Source organism: Vulpes vulpes, chromosome 9 (assembly GCF_048418805.1).
Source record: "Vulpes vulpes isolate BD-2025 chromosome 9, VulVul3, whole genome shotgun sequence".
In the NCBI taxonomy this organism is placed as follows: domain Eukaryota; kingdom Metazoa; phylum Chordata; class Mammalia; order Carnivora; family Canidae; genus Vulpes; species Vulpes vulpes.
In genome coordinates this window covers 27,873,940-27,888,622 of record NC_132788.1, presented here as the reverse complement: position 1 = coordinate 27,888,622, position 14,683 = coordinate 27,873,940, and the positions used below count along the sequence as shown (strand labels likewise).

At 38.0% G+C, this 14,683-nt stretch overlaps 1 protein-coding gene across 4 annotated transcripts in view; it reads left to right on the top strand.

The window, feature by feature from the left end:
- The window catches only part of GALNT7 (polypeptide N-acetylgalactosaminyltransferase 7), a 137,769-nt gene that overhangs the window by 117,844 nt on the left and 5,242 nt on the right, over positions 1-14,683 (top strand). For all 4 annotated transcript variants that reach the window (XM_026017545.2, XM_026017546.2, XM_072719670.1 and 1 more), the window contains exons 7-11: positions 1,677-1,794; positions 3,420-3,542; positions 9,846-10,064; positions 12,387-12,485; positions 13,206-13,334. In XM_026017545.2, coding sequence (XP_025873330.1) covers positions 1,677-1,794; positions 3,420-3,542; positions 9,846-10,064; positions 12,387-12,485; positions 13,206-13,334 — 688 coding nt within the window. The remainder of the gene's footprint in view (positions 1-1,676; positions 1,795-3,419; positions 3,543-9,845; positions 10,065-12,386; positions 12,486-13,205; positions 13,335-14,683) is intronic.

The window sequence follows — 14,683 nt, the reverse complement described above, 5'->3', positions numbered from 1 at the left end:
ATATTAAGATGCATTTTAAAATATATACTGAGATAAACAGGAATACATTTTAAAGATCAAAAAGGCACAATTATAATAGAGTAGTTTTAAATGATAAATAAATGTGACATGAAAATAACCAAAGTTGTAATAGTTCTGCGTACCGAGTTAGGCAGCATACCTTAAGAAGAGGCTAAGAGAATGACTTTCACTTGATGCGATTTCCTCTAATGTTGAAAGTATTACTTAATTTATTACTTATCCACTCAACAGATATTTAATGAGTGTTTCCTATGTGTCAGGCATTGTTTTCTGGGGATGCATTTTTCAAAGATATGTTCTCTTGTGGCACTTAAAATATAATGGGTGAGACAGAAATTAAACCGATCATTACACCGATAACTGGAACAACAACCGCAAAAAGCAGTTTGAAGAAAAATCAGAGGGTCCGTGGAGTTTATGGGAAGGAGAACCTAATCCAGCTGGGAGGAGCCAAAACAACCTCCCTGACAAAGGGTCCTTCAGGCTGAGACCCAAAGGGCAAGGAGTCAGCCTTGTGGAAGAGGAAGACTTACTTCGGGAGAATGATCAGCATCGGTGAATCCCTGAGATAGAAGAGAGTTTGTTGTATTCGGGGCATGAGCAGAGCAGTGAAGAACCCAGGCTAAAGCAGCTCCCTGAACCTCGAGAGTGGGGAGAGGTTGGCATCACCTGGACCCATGTTGAGTCTCCTCTGTCTGCCATGTGATTAGACTTGGATGGCCAGAATAGAAGAGAAGACACAATGGGGTGTTACCATAGCTGTCCAAGTGGTGGGCGCTTGGTCTGGGATGGTAGCAGCAGTGACGTAGAACAGCAGAAGACAGGGTTCAAGATACCTTCTCGAGATATAATCAATAGGAATGTGTGACAGATTGAGTATTAGGTGTGATGAGGAAGGAGGAGGAGTTCGAGGAGTCAACTTAAGAATCATGATGCATCAATAATTAATTATGGGGGAGGGATGGGGAACAGGATGAAAATGATTCCCCTTATCACTTCCTCTAGAGACACGAGTGGCTTGTCCCTAAAAAGCACCCAATTCAAGATTCCTTTCAAGAAGCCCCAGAGATCACCCTTTTGCATTCCTACCCCCGACACAGTAAATAGCTAATGTCTAATTCTCCTGTGTCATCTCTGTGCTACATTTGCAAACTCTGAATGAACTGTGACTATTCTACCATGATTTACACCCTTATTTGGCATGCCTCTGAGCTATAAAATTAAAAAATGACAGACTACTTCCATGGTCTATGGTTTCGCTCATCCTAGAATGAGTCATAAATCATTGTAGGAGCAGTTAGCAGACCATGGCTGTATGGCTCGGTATTTTTAGAGTGAAAGAGAAAATTCTATCTTAACTAACTCTCAATGAGAGGCTAAATTATCACACCAATAAAGGACCTGAGGCGCCCTCTGATGGCAAAATGATGCAATGCTCTGTAATGAACTATAAATTGGATTTCAGATCGAAATCAGTAAATTCATTAAAGAATTGTAAACAGTTTTGTGAAGGCTTTGTAATTTCCTAATGTTTGGCCATAAGTTTTGTCTCTTCTATGCTTTATTTAGACTGTGTTCCAAAAAGGCTGTTGTCTTTTGGTGGAGGTGTACTAGGGGTTTCTCCTTAATAGTTATTGCAGTGTTTCTTTGCTTAGGTCCCCTGCCATGGCTGGTGGATTATTTGCCATTGAACGAGACTTCTTCTTTGAACTGGGTCTGTATGATCCAGGTCTCCAGATTTGGGGTGGTGAAAACTTTGAGATCTCATATAAGGTAATATTTCATTTAAACAAATGTAGTTCTCTAAGTAGTTACTGACTTTTGTCACTTTTGGATAAGGCTGATTTCTTTGGGGGAAAAAGCTGTTTAATGCATTTGTCTAAATTATAAAGAATGACTAACAAAAATGCATGCTTTGGTGAAAAATAGCTCAAAATGCAAACTCCAGACTTCTTACATATTTACATGGCTCATCTCACCATTGGATCCAGCAAACTTCAAAAACGAAAATACCAGGTGCCTGGGTGACTCAGTCAGTTAAGTGTCTGACTTGGTTTCAGCTCAGGTCATGATCTCAGGGTCCCAGGATTGAGTCCCATGTCAGGCCCCATGCTCAGCAGGGAGTCTACTAGAGGATTCCGTCTCTCCCTCTGCCCCTGTTTTTAAAAAATAAAAATACCTCTCCTCCTCCCGCTCCCCATCTTACCCTTTAGGCTTTCTGTACATTGAAGCCTTTTGTTATAAAAGCCCTTTGGAAAATCTGCATGTATGGGGGCCACATTTGACCATCCACTGACACAGTTATCCTTTATCACATGATGATTCGGGATTGAAGCAGATCCCAGCTATGAATGTGCATCCTCAGACTGACATTGGAGCTGCCTTCCTGCAGTACCCATCCTGTTGTTAATGCTCCAACCCCTTCCTCCCATTGCCCAAAAGAAAGAATGAGAACTGTAATCACAGTTTGAATTAAACAGATACTTACTGTTTCTTGTGTTAAATGGCCAGATACAGAAGAAGAAGAATTCAGACCTTGCTGTCAAGAACCTTAGGGTTCATAAGAAAAGATTAGAATTTTATTGAAATTCATAATACGATAAGAAGGTAGTTGGCATTCAACTGGTGTGATTAAGAAACAGCATCATATTGGAGGTAGAATTTGAAGCCGACTAGAAAGGTGGGCATGCTATCGATAAGCAGAGATAAGGAGAGGGGAAGGAGACCTCAAAGCAAATAGAATGGGGAAAGGTACAAAGGTAGGAACATGAAGAACACATTCAGAGACAGTGAGGAACACAGTTTAGCAGACTCTGACGGCATGAGTAAGAAAGATATCCAAGAAGAGGAAATGGACAGGTACGTTAGGACTATATGGACAAGAGCCTTTAATGCGGAGTCTAGAGATTTTTACTGAATTTGATAAGCAGTGGCAACCTATTGAAGACACTAAGCAAGGGACTAACATAACCCAAAGCTGCCCTTCAGCTAGAATAATCTCTTACTATAAATATAAGGATAGCTCTGAGTAGAGAGAAGCTGGAGGTGAAGAAGCCAGTTTGAATCACCCAGGTGGGAAATACATTAGCAGTGGAAATGGCGAATGCTATCAGGAATGAAGAATCTGTGTGACTTTGCAGGGTTACACTGGGAAGAGGGTATTTAAAGCTACAGATACACAAAAGGGACTTAGAAGCATAATAATACTGCATTTCCTGTTGCCTTGTTTGTTATTATATGAGTTTGAAAAAGGCCCTATTTTAAGATGTGTTTAGTTTATGAATTCCCCGTGGACCCTGTATCTAATTTAGATTTTATATTCTATCTATAAGGCAAAATTTCAACTATAATTTATTTTGATCTTTGAAACAACTTCCACATATATTTTTCCTTGATAGATATGGCAGTGTGGTGGCAAATTACTGTTTGTCCCTTGCTCTCGTGTTGGACACATCTACCGTCTTGAGGGTTGGCAAGGGAATCCTCCACCCATTTATGTTGGGTCTTCTCCAACTCTAAAGGTGAGTTTTTGGATAAAAGGAGAGCAATCCCTATCAAAATACCATGAGCATTTCTCACAGAGCTGGAACAATCTTAAAATTTGTATGGAACCAGAAAAGACCCCAGATAGCCAAAGGAATGTTGAAAAAGAAAAGCAAACCTGGAGACATCACAGTTCTGGACTTCCTGCTGTATTACAAAGCTATGATCATCAAGACAGTGTGGTAATGGATAAAAGGAGAGAAGCCGAGGAAACTATGAACACCACATGTGCCACATTTATATACCACATGCTGTGGTAGTCACTTAACTGTCAGCTTGCTTGAATGGGATAAATCTTTTAAGCAGTCATGCCAGCTCTCCCTTTTAACTTAAGCTGCACTTATTCATGAAACACCTTATGTTTTTGTTTTGTTTTGGTTTTATTTGAAGTATAGTTGATACATAATGTTATGTATGTTATATTACTTAACAGGTATACAGTACACAAGTATTCAACATTTACATACATTATGAAGTGACCACCACAATAAATCTAGCTACAATCTGTCACCATAAAATTGTTACAATATTATTAACTCTATTCCATATGCTGTGCATTGTTTCCCCTTTCCCTTCACCTATGACACCCATCTGCCTATTCCTATCCCCTCTTGCAACCATCAGTTTGTTCTCTGCATCTATGAATCCGTTTCTGTGTTGCTTTGTTTGTTTTGTCTTTTAGATTCCACATAGGAGTGAAATCATATGGTATTTGTCTTTCTCTGCCTTATTTCACTTAATGTAATACCACCCATGTTGTCCATCCAGGTCCATCTATTTCTCACAATTGGCAAAATTTCATTCTTTTTTATATCTGAGTAATATTCCATTGTGTGTGTGTGTGTGTGTGTGTATCTATATACCCCACAACTGTCTTATCTTTCAGTATTATCATTGGACACTTAGGTTGCTTCCATATCTTGGCTATTATAAATTGTATTATAAATAATGCTGCAATGAACAAAGGGGCACACATCTTTTTGAATTAGTGTTTTTATACTCTGGATAAATACTCAGAAGTAGAATTGCTAGGTTGTACGATAGTTCTATTTTTAATTTTTTGAGGAATCGCCATACTATTTTCCATAGTGACTGCACCAATTTGCATTTTCAGAAACAGTACAGGAGGGTTCCCTTTTCTTCATATTCTCACCAACACATGTTATTTCTTGCCTTTTTGATAATAGCCATTCTGATAACTGTGAGGTGATATCTCATTGTAGTTTTAATTTGTGCTTCTCTGATGATTAGTAATGTTAAGTATCTTTTCATGTGTCTATTGGCCACCTGTATGTCTTTGGAGAAATGTCTATTCAGGTCATGTGCCCATTTTTTAATTGGGTTGTTTGTTTTTTAATGCAGTCATATGAGTTCTTTATATATTTTGGTATTAACCCCTGTTTGGTTGGATTATTTGCAAATATCCTCCTATTCAGTAGGATGCCTTTTCATTTTATTGATGGTTTTCTTCAGTATACAAAAACTTTTTAGTTTAATGTAGCCTAATTACTTATTTTTCTTTTGTTGCGCTTGCCTGGGGAGATAGACCCCAAAAAAATGTTGTCCAAGAACTTCCTTCCTATATTTTCTTAGGAATTTTATGGTTTCAGGTTTTATATGTAAGCCTTAGTCCATTTTGAGTTTATTTTGTATATGGTATAAAAAAGCAGTCTAGTTTTATTCTTTTGCAAGTAGCTGTCTAGTTTTCCCACATTTTTTGAGGAAACCATCTTTTCCCCCTTTGCCTTTTTTAATAATTGACCATATAAGCCTAGGTTTATTTTTGGCCTCTCTGTTCCATTGATATATGTATCTGTTTTTGTGCCAATACTATCCTGTTCTGTTTACTATAGCTTTGTAGTATAGTTTGAAAGCAGAGAGCATGAGACCTCCAGGTTTGTTCTTTCTCAAGATTACTTTGGTTATTCTGGATCTTTTGTGGTTCCACACAAATTTTTAGATTATTTGTTCTTGTTCTATAAAAAATACTGTTGGTATTTTGATAGAGATTGCGCTGAATCTGTAAATTACTTTGGGTAGTATGACATCTTAACAATACTGATTCTTCCAATCCATAAGCTATACCATAAGAGTATGGTATATCTTTTCATTTATTTGTATTGTCTTCAATTTCTTTCATCAGTGTCTTATAGTTTTTGAGTATGGGTCTTTCACCACCTTAGTTAAATTTATTTCTAGATTTTTTTGATGCAATTATAAATGTTATTGTTCTTAATTTCTTTTTCTGATAGTTATTAGTATATAGAGATACAACAGACATATATATATATATATATATATATATATATATTAGTTTTGTATACTACAACTTTACTGAATTCATTTATTCTAATAGCTTTTTGATAGAGTCTGCAGGGTTTTCTATATAAAGTGTTGTCATGTCATCTGCAAATAGTGACAGCTTTACTTCTTCTTTCCCAATTTGGATACTCTTTATTTTTTTTCTTGTTTGATTGCCATGGCTAGGACTTCCAACATTAAGTTGAATAAAAGTGACAGGAGTGGGAATCCTTGTCCCAGATCTTAGATGGAAATCTTTTGGCTTTTCATCGAGTATGATGTTGGCTTGTGGGCTTGTCATATATGACCTCCATTATTTTGAAATATGTTCCCTCTATACTCATTTTATTGAGAATTTTTATCATAAATGGATGTTGAATTTTATCAAATGCTTTTTCTTCATCAATTGAGAAAATTATACAATATTTATCCTTCTTTTTATTAATGTGGTTTATCATGTTGACTAATTTGTGGATATTGAACTATCCTTGCATCCCTGGAATGAATCCCCCTTGATCATGGTGTATAAACCTTTCAGTGTATTGTTGAATTCAGCTTGCTGATATCTTGTTGAGGATTTTTGCTGATATCTATGTTCATCAGGGATCTTATTATTTTTTAAGAGTATTCATTGTATCCCATTCCAATTAAGATTTCTATATTGAATGTTCTCCACGAGAAGATATTTCAAGACAAAAAAAAACAAAAACAAAATTGCCACTCTGTGGGAAAGTAGTTAAAAGGAAAATATCAGCTTCTGTTACTTACACAAAGTAAAATATTATTTTTTTTTGGTCTGAAAAGTTAATCATATTAGGAGTTTGTGGGATTAAACAAAATCAATTTTGAACAATGCTTACAAAAGATTAATATCTTTTGTTCCTCAAACCAGGGGCAAACCAGAAAAGCTTCACACAGAGGCTAAATGTCCTGCTGCTAGGGATATGAAGTCCTCTATTCCTGACTGAGCAGCTATGAAGTTTCTTTAGTTGGGCTGCTTTCATAAATTCTAAGAGCATAGGAGTCTGATTCCATTCATTTTCTGGAGCCCTTAACCAAGTCAAAAGCAGAAGTTTATTATTTGATGCAGGTACAACTTAGGATAATTCCTTAAGGGAAAGTAGATAATAGAAGCAGAAATGGAAAGGCCTTAGGAATGAACACAGCTTCCTAACTAGCCAAATTGTCATAGAAATGGCCAATTGGAGCCCCAGCTACAAAAGGACATGAGATTAAAATATTCACAATAAAACCAAGAGCACCAAATTAACAACAGACCTGACTGGCATGGCAGGAAAAGAGTGCCCTTGGAGCTGGACTCATAATCACGAAGAATTCATGAAAAGTCACATTGATTCATGAAGGTTTGTGCTATAAGGGAAAGGAAAATCGATGAGAGGGAAATCTTTATTCATTCTGAAAATTAACTGTACATTTTGTAAAAACAACCCGATAAGTGTAACATTCAGTTTACACTTCATGAGTGCCTAGAGTGTGCCAGGCACTATTTTTCCTTCCAGCTCTAGTATCATCCACTTCAACCACTGTGTGCCAGTGGCTTACATTTATTTATCCAGCTCATCTGTCTTCTCTGAGCTTCCGACTTTGATGGGCAGTTGTCCCCTAGAATTAATCTTCTCAATGGCCCTCCAGCATGTCAAATTCAGTGTAGTCAAAGCTGAACTTTGGAACTTCTTCTCAAAAGCAATATCTTTTCCTATATTCTGTTTGCCCATGAATGAACCTGAGGGGGTTGTAAGGGTAGTCTTCTCCCTTCCTGCCCCCCTGCCCTCCCCGCTTACCAAGCCGTGAAGATTCTAGTTCATACATATCTCTGTAATCCATTCCTTCCTATGCTCTGTGCAGGTCCCCAAGTCTCTCACACAGGTATTAAATAGCCTCCTACTTGGCTCTCTGCCATTGGATGCCACCCCTCCAGTCCATCCTCTGCCCACTATTGACATCATTCCCCTGAAAATTAAACTGGTTGTCTGTAGCTGCTTAAAATCTTTTGAAGACTCTCAGCTAAAGGATAAAGTTAAAAATCCTTAAAAAAGAAGCATAATAGGGGCATCTGGGTGGCTCAGTGGTTGAGCGTCTACCTTCAGCTCAGGTCATGATCCTGGAGTCCCGGGATCGAGTCCCACGTCAAGCTCTCCGCAGGGAGTCTGCTTTTCTCCCTCTGCCTATGTCTCTGCCTCTCTCTGTGTGTCTCTCGTGAATAAATAAATAATATCTTTAAAAAATAAATAAATAATATCTTTAAAAAATAAAAAAATAATCTTTTAAAATAATTTTTTTAAAAAAATGATAGCTAACACTTTTTGAGTGCTTAGTGTATATCAGACACTAAATGTTTCTTAATTTTCACAAAACACAACAAAGTAAATTGTGGAAAACTGCTCCTAGGATTCCAAATGCGCCATGATTTGTCATACTTCTTTTGGGTTTCTCTTTGCTCTTAATGCTATTCCCACATAATTAACCACTTCCTTTAAGACTGAATTGTCCCATGCCCCTGCATGGTGCCCCTCTGGCCCTCTCCATCCCAAATGCTTTAAATGTACCTTCTTTTTGTTGCTGTAACCTTATGTGTGTTCATTTAATTATTCATGTTCATTAGTGTCTAGAAGACAGGGGCTGTGTCTAGTTTTGGATGAATTTGCAAAAATTAAAAATAGCTAGCAATAATATATGTGTTCTCAGGACACCTAGGTGGCTCAGCAGTTGGGCACATCTGCCTTCAGCTCAGTGTGATCCTGGAGTACTGGAATCAAGCCCCACATCGGGCTTCCTGCATGGAGCCTGCTTCTCCCTCTGCCTGTGTCTCTGCCTCCCTCTCTCTCTCTCTCTCTCTCTCTCTCTCTCTCTCTCTCTCTCTCTCTTCTGTCTCTCATGAATAAATAAATAAAATCTTAAAAAAATATATATATATATATATATGTATGTATGTATGTGTGTTCTTTTAAGATACTACCACATAAAACTCTTCCAAGGGCTTTTGCAACAGCATGCCCTTGTTCACCCATGTTCACTCTATGGTAGTTATAGCCTAGGAGAATTTTAATTTTCTATTCCTGCTGTAAAACAGGGATCAGCAACTATGGCCTGTGGACCAAATGCAGCCCTTTTCAGTAAAGTTATGTTGGAGCACCACCCCACCCATTTGTTTGCATATCATGTTCAGCTACTTTCTCACTACAACAGAGCTGAATAGTTCCTTCAGAAACTGTGTGGCCCACTGTGCCAAAGATACTTACCCTCTGGTCTTTAATAGAGAAGATTGGCTAATGAACCATGTAGAAGACCAAGGGACTAGATTGAGGATGTACTAAATCTGTTATATTCATGCTTGCATGCATTCATTCAGTTAAACCTTAGAAGATAGATCTGTGTCATTTATCACAATGTCAGCTTATTTTATTGTTGCTTTTCCTTAAAGTACATCAACTGTGGAAAATATCCAACTAATTCTGGGTTATAGCAAAATGGTTCTATTATAGTTGGAACATGATCCAAAAAGCCACTTGCAAAAAAACGTGTTTTATTCAACAGTTACTGTTTTTTTGTGATGGTTTTCGAAATGAGCCTTTTCCCCACACATTGCTGATAGTGCGGTTCTAATAGAAAGAGATTGTTATAGGTGAGGGAGCATCAGTTTCCAGCCAGCCTCTCCTAAGCTCTTTCTGGGCTTCACCTTCTTCCTCTAGAAGCAGGATAGAACATGTGATCTTAGAATATATAATCTTAAGCTCAGTGATGTCACATTCTGTCCATCTCTTCTTGATGAACATGATGACATTTTATCCTTAGCAATTGACATGTTAGAGTCCTTAGTTCACTTGCATTTGTTTGATTAAATATCAGGTGCCTTTAATAGGAGTTTGTTACATGTTGTTCATATTTTGTGTGTCTAAGATGGGCTGTTTATGGCATTGCTGATAATTTTCTTTTTCATAATGATATTTTCCTTTTTACAGAATTACGTTAGAGTTGTAGAGGTTTGGTGGGATGAATATAAAGACTACTTTTATGCTAGTCGTCCTGAATCAAAGGCATTACCATATGGAGATATATCTGAGCTGAAAAAATTTCGAGAAGATCACAACTGCAAAAGTTTCAAATGGTTCATGGAAGAAATAGCTTATGATATAACTTCACACTACCCTCTACCTCCCAAAAATGTCGAATGGGGAGAAGTAAGTACCATCCGGTATTCAGATCTCAAAATGTGTGTGTGTTTGGAGGCTCAGTTTGGGTGAAGGCAGAGAGAGATTGGAAATGTGTGAGTGAAAGAGAATTCTTGGGGCAAAGTTTCTCTAAAAACTGTCTGGTAACCTACCCCACCTTTCCAATGGACCATTAACATCTCCCCTGATGACCCAACCACTGTGTCCCCTGCTCTCAGCTTTCAGACTTCTGGCTCTCCATCGTAGAATGCTGTCCACTCCCTGCAGCTCCTATCCTTTCCCTGCCCCTTACTCCAACTCCCTTTTCCTAATTCTAATTTATCCTATTGCTCTCAATTTAGAGACATAAATTCTGAAAAGCCTTTCTTACTCTTCCCCACTCCATCAGAAAGATTGAGTTCTTGATCTTTCCATGGGTTCTCAGTAACACTCATGATTGCCTATCCCTCAGCCAGTCTCCGTGCTTAACACCTGGTTCATGATTGTGTCCCAGTGGATTAATGCGGAGACCCCCATATACAGTAGGGACTCAAACAGTGCTTGTCAAATGAATGAATGAATGAATGAATGGTAACTGAGAAGAAGTAAAGTCAGGCCAAGGCATTGATTGGTGGTGTCATTTGTTTCTTCAGACTTGTTTTTATAACCTCATTTCTGATTTCATTCACCCATGAGCCTTATGCTGCTGCCTCATGGGCATATTAAACATGCCATGAACTTTCAAAACTAGGTACTATTGCTTAATAATGTATTCAGCAACTAGTGGTCAAAGGCCTGCTATGTGCCAGTTGGTCTACACATGAAACAAAACAAGCAGGTCCCTTTCATTAGGGGAAAGGTCTCTCTCCTTGGGTGAGTGGGGGAAAGAGAGAACAACAGTGAAGACAAAGAAGGTAATGGTGGATGGTGGTAAAGCCTACAAGGGAAATAAATGGGTGATGTTCAGGAGGATGCAGGGACAGATTAAGGATAGCTTCTTTGAAGAGGTGACATTTAATCTGAGATCTGAATGACAAACCAGAGAGTCAGGAGAAAGTGTTCCAAGGAAAGAAAATGGTAAGGTTGGAGGCTCTGAGCCAAGAATGCTTTGCCTTTGGGATAATCAGAAAAGAGGAGATTAATGAGGAGGGAGGCTTTTATCCTATGGGTGTAGAAAGCCATGGAAGGGTTTTAAGCAGGTAACATAAGTTGATTTATGGTTTGCTTTTTAATTACCCTGTCATGAGAGCCTAGAGTAGAAACAAGGATGCCAGTTAGGAAACTAGTAGGGTAGTTCAGTGGGAAGCAGTGGTAGCTGAGACCAGGATTGTCAAAAATGGAACAGAGAGAAGCAGACAAATGAGATACATAATTCATCTAGAGGCAATCACTAATGGATGGGGATGTGAAGGATATGGGCCAAGATGACCAATTTTTATTTTTGTGGGGTTTTTTTTAAGATTTTATTTATTTATTCATGAGAGACACAGAGAGAAGGAGGCAGAGACTTAGGTAGAGGGAGAGGCAGCCTCCATGCAGGGAGCCTGATGTGGGACTCCATCCTGGGACTCCAGGATCACACCCTGAGCCAAAGGCAGACACTCAACCGCTGAGCCACCCAGGCGTCCCACCAGTTCTGTTTTTTATTTGAGTAGCTGCTGAGGTGGCAGCCGAGATGGGGACGCTGGTGGAGGGGATGAGGGGGAAGCGTTGGGGAATGGCAAGTTCTTTATTGGTGTTCTGGTTGTATGAAGTGCCTGTGAGACACCCAGGGGCAGCTGCCAAGTAGTTATTAGACTAGGTGATATTGAAGCCCAGAGATGAAAGTACATTTGAATCCATCAGCAGGTAGATTGTTTCATGAAACTGAATGAACTCACTTAGGGAGAAAATATAGATAAAAGAAGACAGGATCTGTCCCTAAGGAATTCCAACATTTTGGGTTTGGAAATAAAAGAAGCCAACACTTAATGCTGTGCTCCTCTTGGTTTAATATCTTTCCCCCCCACCCCTCATACTCTTACTTCACCTCTGTTTCTGTTATAGCAAGTTGTGTTTGACTCCTAACTAAACCATGAGCACCTGAAGTCCAGACCACATTTTGGTTATCTTTTAATCTCCAAGGACTCCTGATTAGTACAGTGCCATCTACATAAAGAGAATGAATCCTCTTGGTGATCTTGTTCAGTCTCATAGCCTTAAACCGTCTTCATGCTGATGACTCTCAAACTTCTATCTCCAGCCCAAATCTCTCTCCCAGAGCCCAGACAAGTGGATTCAACATGCTACTTGATGTCTCCACATGAATGCTAAACTGTTGCCCACTTTTTGGTTCTTTGTTCGTTTTTGTAGATCAGAGGGCTTGAGACTGTTTACTGCATTGACAGCATGGGGAAGACAAATGGAGGATTTGTTGAACTAGGACCCTGCCACAGGATGGGAGGCAATCAGGTGAATAACCACACTTCTATGTTTTCATAGTCTGCTGCATTGGGGCAGCCATTCTTTATGATCACAGGATTTAGTGTGCTTTTTAATTTGCTAATTCTGTCTGTAAAAAAAAAAACTGACAGTGCTAAAGCATTTACTTAGATGAGGGAGATGATAGCAGTATTAGGTTTTCACATAAGCACTCCAAATCTAGAATTTGTATCTGACATGAGATTAGAATATAGTCCTATGTGAGTATATAACCATGTATAGCCTAGCTTTCTAATAATTTTATTTGCAGGTACTCTTCAGTATTCCACATTTCCCACTAATAAGCTGGGATGTTACTGCCAGGAAGGCATATTTCACTAATAATATTTTCTTATTTCCTTATGTGGGTATATTGTTCTTGTCTCTGATTAGGATTATGAAACCTCATCAGCATTCTTTCCACTTTTTCATCTGCTTACACTGTGGATACATAATAAATATGTGTTAATGACCCATTCTATATTTAAGAGGCTAAAGAACATAATCTTTTAATATTTTAAGTGTTAGCAGGAGTCTTCCCTAATATCAAAATCAATATAGTTTCTATCTTTGGACATAGAATTCTAAAAATACAGAAAAATTATTTAAAAATAAGATAATCATTGAGTTTAATTATGAGTTAAATTTTTTTAAAAAATAGTGTATATAAGCAGAGAAAGTGCCTTGTTATTTTCTTTTTTTTTTTAATAGCTTTTTCGAATCAACGAAGCAAATCAACTCATGCAGTATGACCAGTGTTTAACAAAGGGGCCTGATGGATCAAAAATTATGATTACACACTGTAATCTAAATGAATTTAAGGAATGGCAGTACTTCAAGGTATTGTGCACTTCAAGTCCTGAAATAATATTATTTGCTATTTCATTTTAATACCATCTACCATCTGGAATTTAGATGTATAAATCTGAAAACGTGCATTCAAATTGACTTGCATTTGCCTTTCATTTAGCCATTTGTTCCCTGAGCACTGAGTGACTCCTTCTTTCCATAAAGAAACATCACTTTCATTCTCTGGTGTGAGGTTGTCATGTAATGAGGTCACAGAATATCAACCAAGACCCACTGCTAATTTCAGCAGCATGGGAAAACCTATTCTGTGATGCAATTATCACCATTGTTCTAATATCAAAATCTGATTTTTTAAACCTAAATGAGTCATTCATTAAAGTAAAATTATTAAAAAGTTATATATATTACTGAAATTATATATGTATAAATATTTTTACATATTGCGTTTATATTTCATGTTGTCCAGCAGGTGGAGATAGAGACAAACAAATAACACTTAGAAGTCTGAGACTTCACAACTTCTTTATTGCAACTGGGTAAATACTGCCTGTTGCTTGCTTTAAAGGTCATGTTTAGTTTTTCACTTGACATCAGCCACAGGAGCAGTTTTTCTCTTTTAGCTATGAATATTCAAAGTTCTTTGCCAAGTTGAAGATCCCAACATGTAAATGTATTTATGTATAATTTTCAGTGTCTAGACTTGACTAAATCAATTTATTGTGAGATGCAGAGTTGGGAAAGCTGCCCCAAACTGAAAGAACCTGGCAACCCTCAACTTTATTTACTCATCTAGTAGTTGGTATCGTACTGTGTCTGTCTTGCAGATGTCTTACTTATTTGCGATGTAGTGATGTTATTATGACCCAGCTTTATGTTTCCAGTTATCATCATTCATAAGTACTTATTATGAAGTGGGAAGTATGTGTCAGTTGCTGATTTTTTTCTTATAACAACTTGGGAAGGAGAAGATTAACATAAACTCGGAAGAACAGAGCATTTATTTCCACAAAGAAAGATGAATAATTAACAATAAATGATGGCAGTCAGTGAGAACAGTATTAATAAAATAGTAAAAGAAGGCTATTGCAGACCAGAAACTATCATCCAGAAGTAATTCAGTATATTTTAGATATTTCAAAGGCCACAGCATTGAATATACATTTGTGCCTCAGACATTACTAAATATTCCTTAGGGCCCGATGATGTGGTGGCTTAAAAAAGAAATCAAAGCACATCATACTCTAATGGCAGAGGGGCACCTGGGTGGCTCAGCAGTTGAGCATCTGCCTTTGGCTCAGGGTGTGATCCTGGGGTCCTGGGATCGAGTCCCGCATTAGGCTCCCTGCCAGAAGCCTACTTCTCCCTCTGCCTATGTCTCT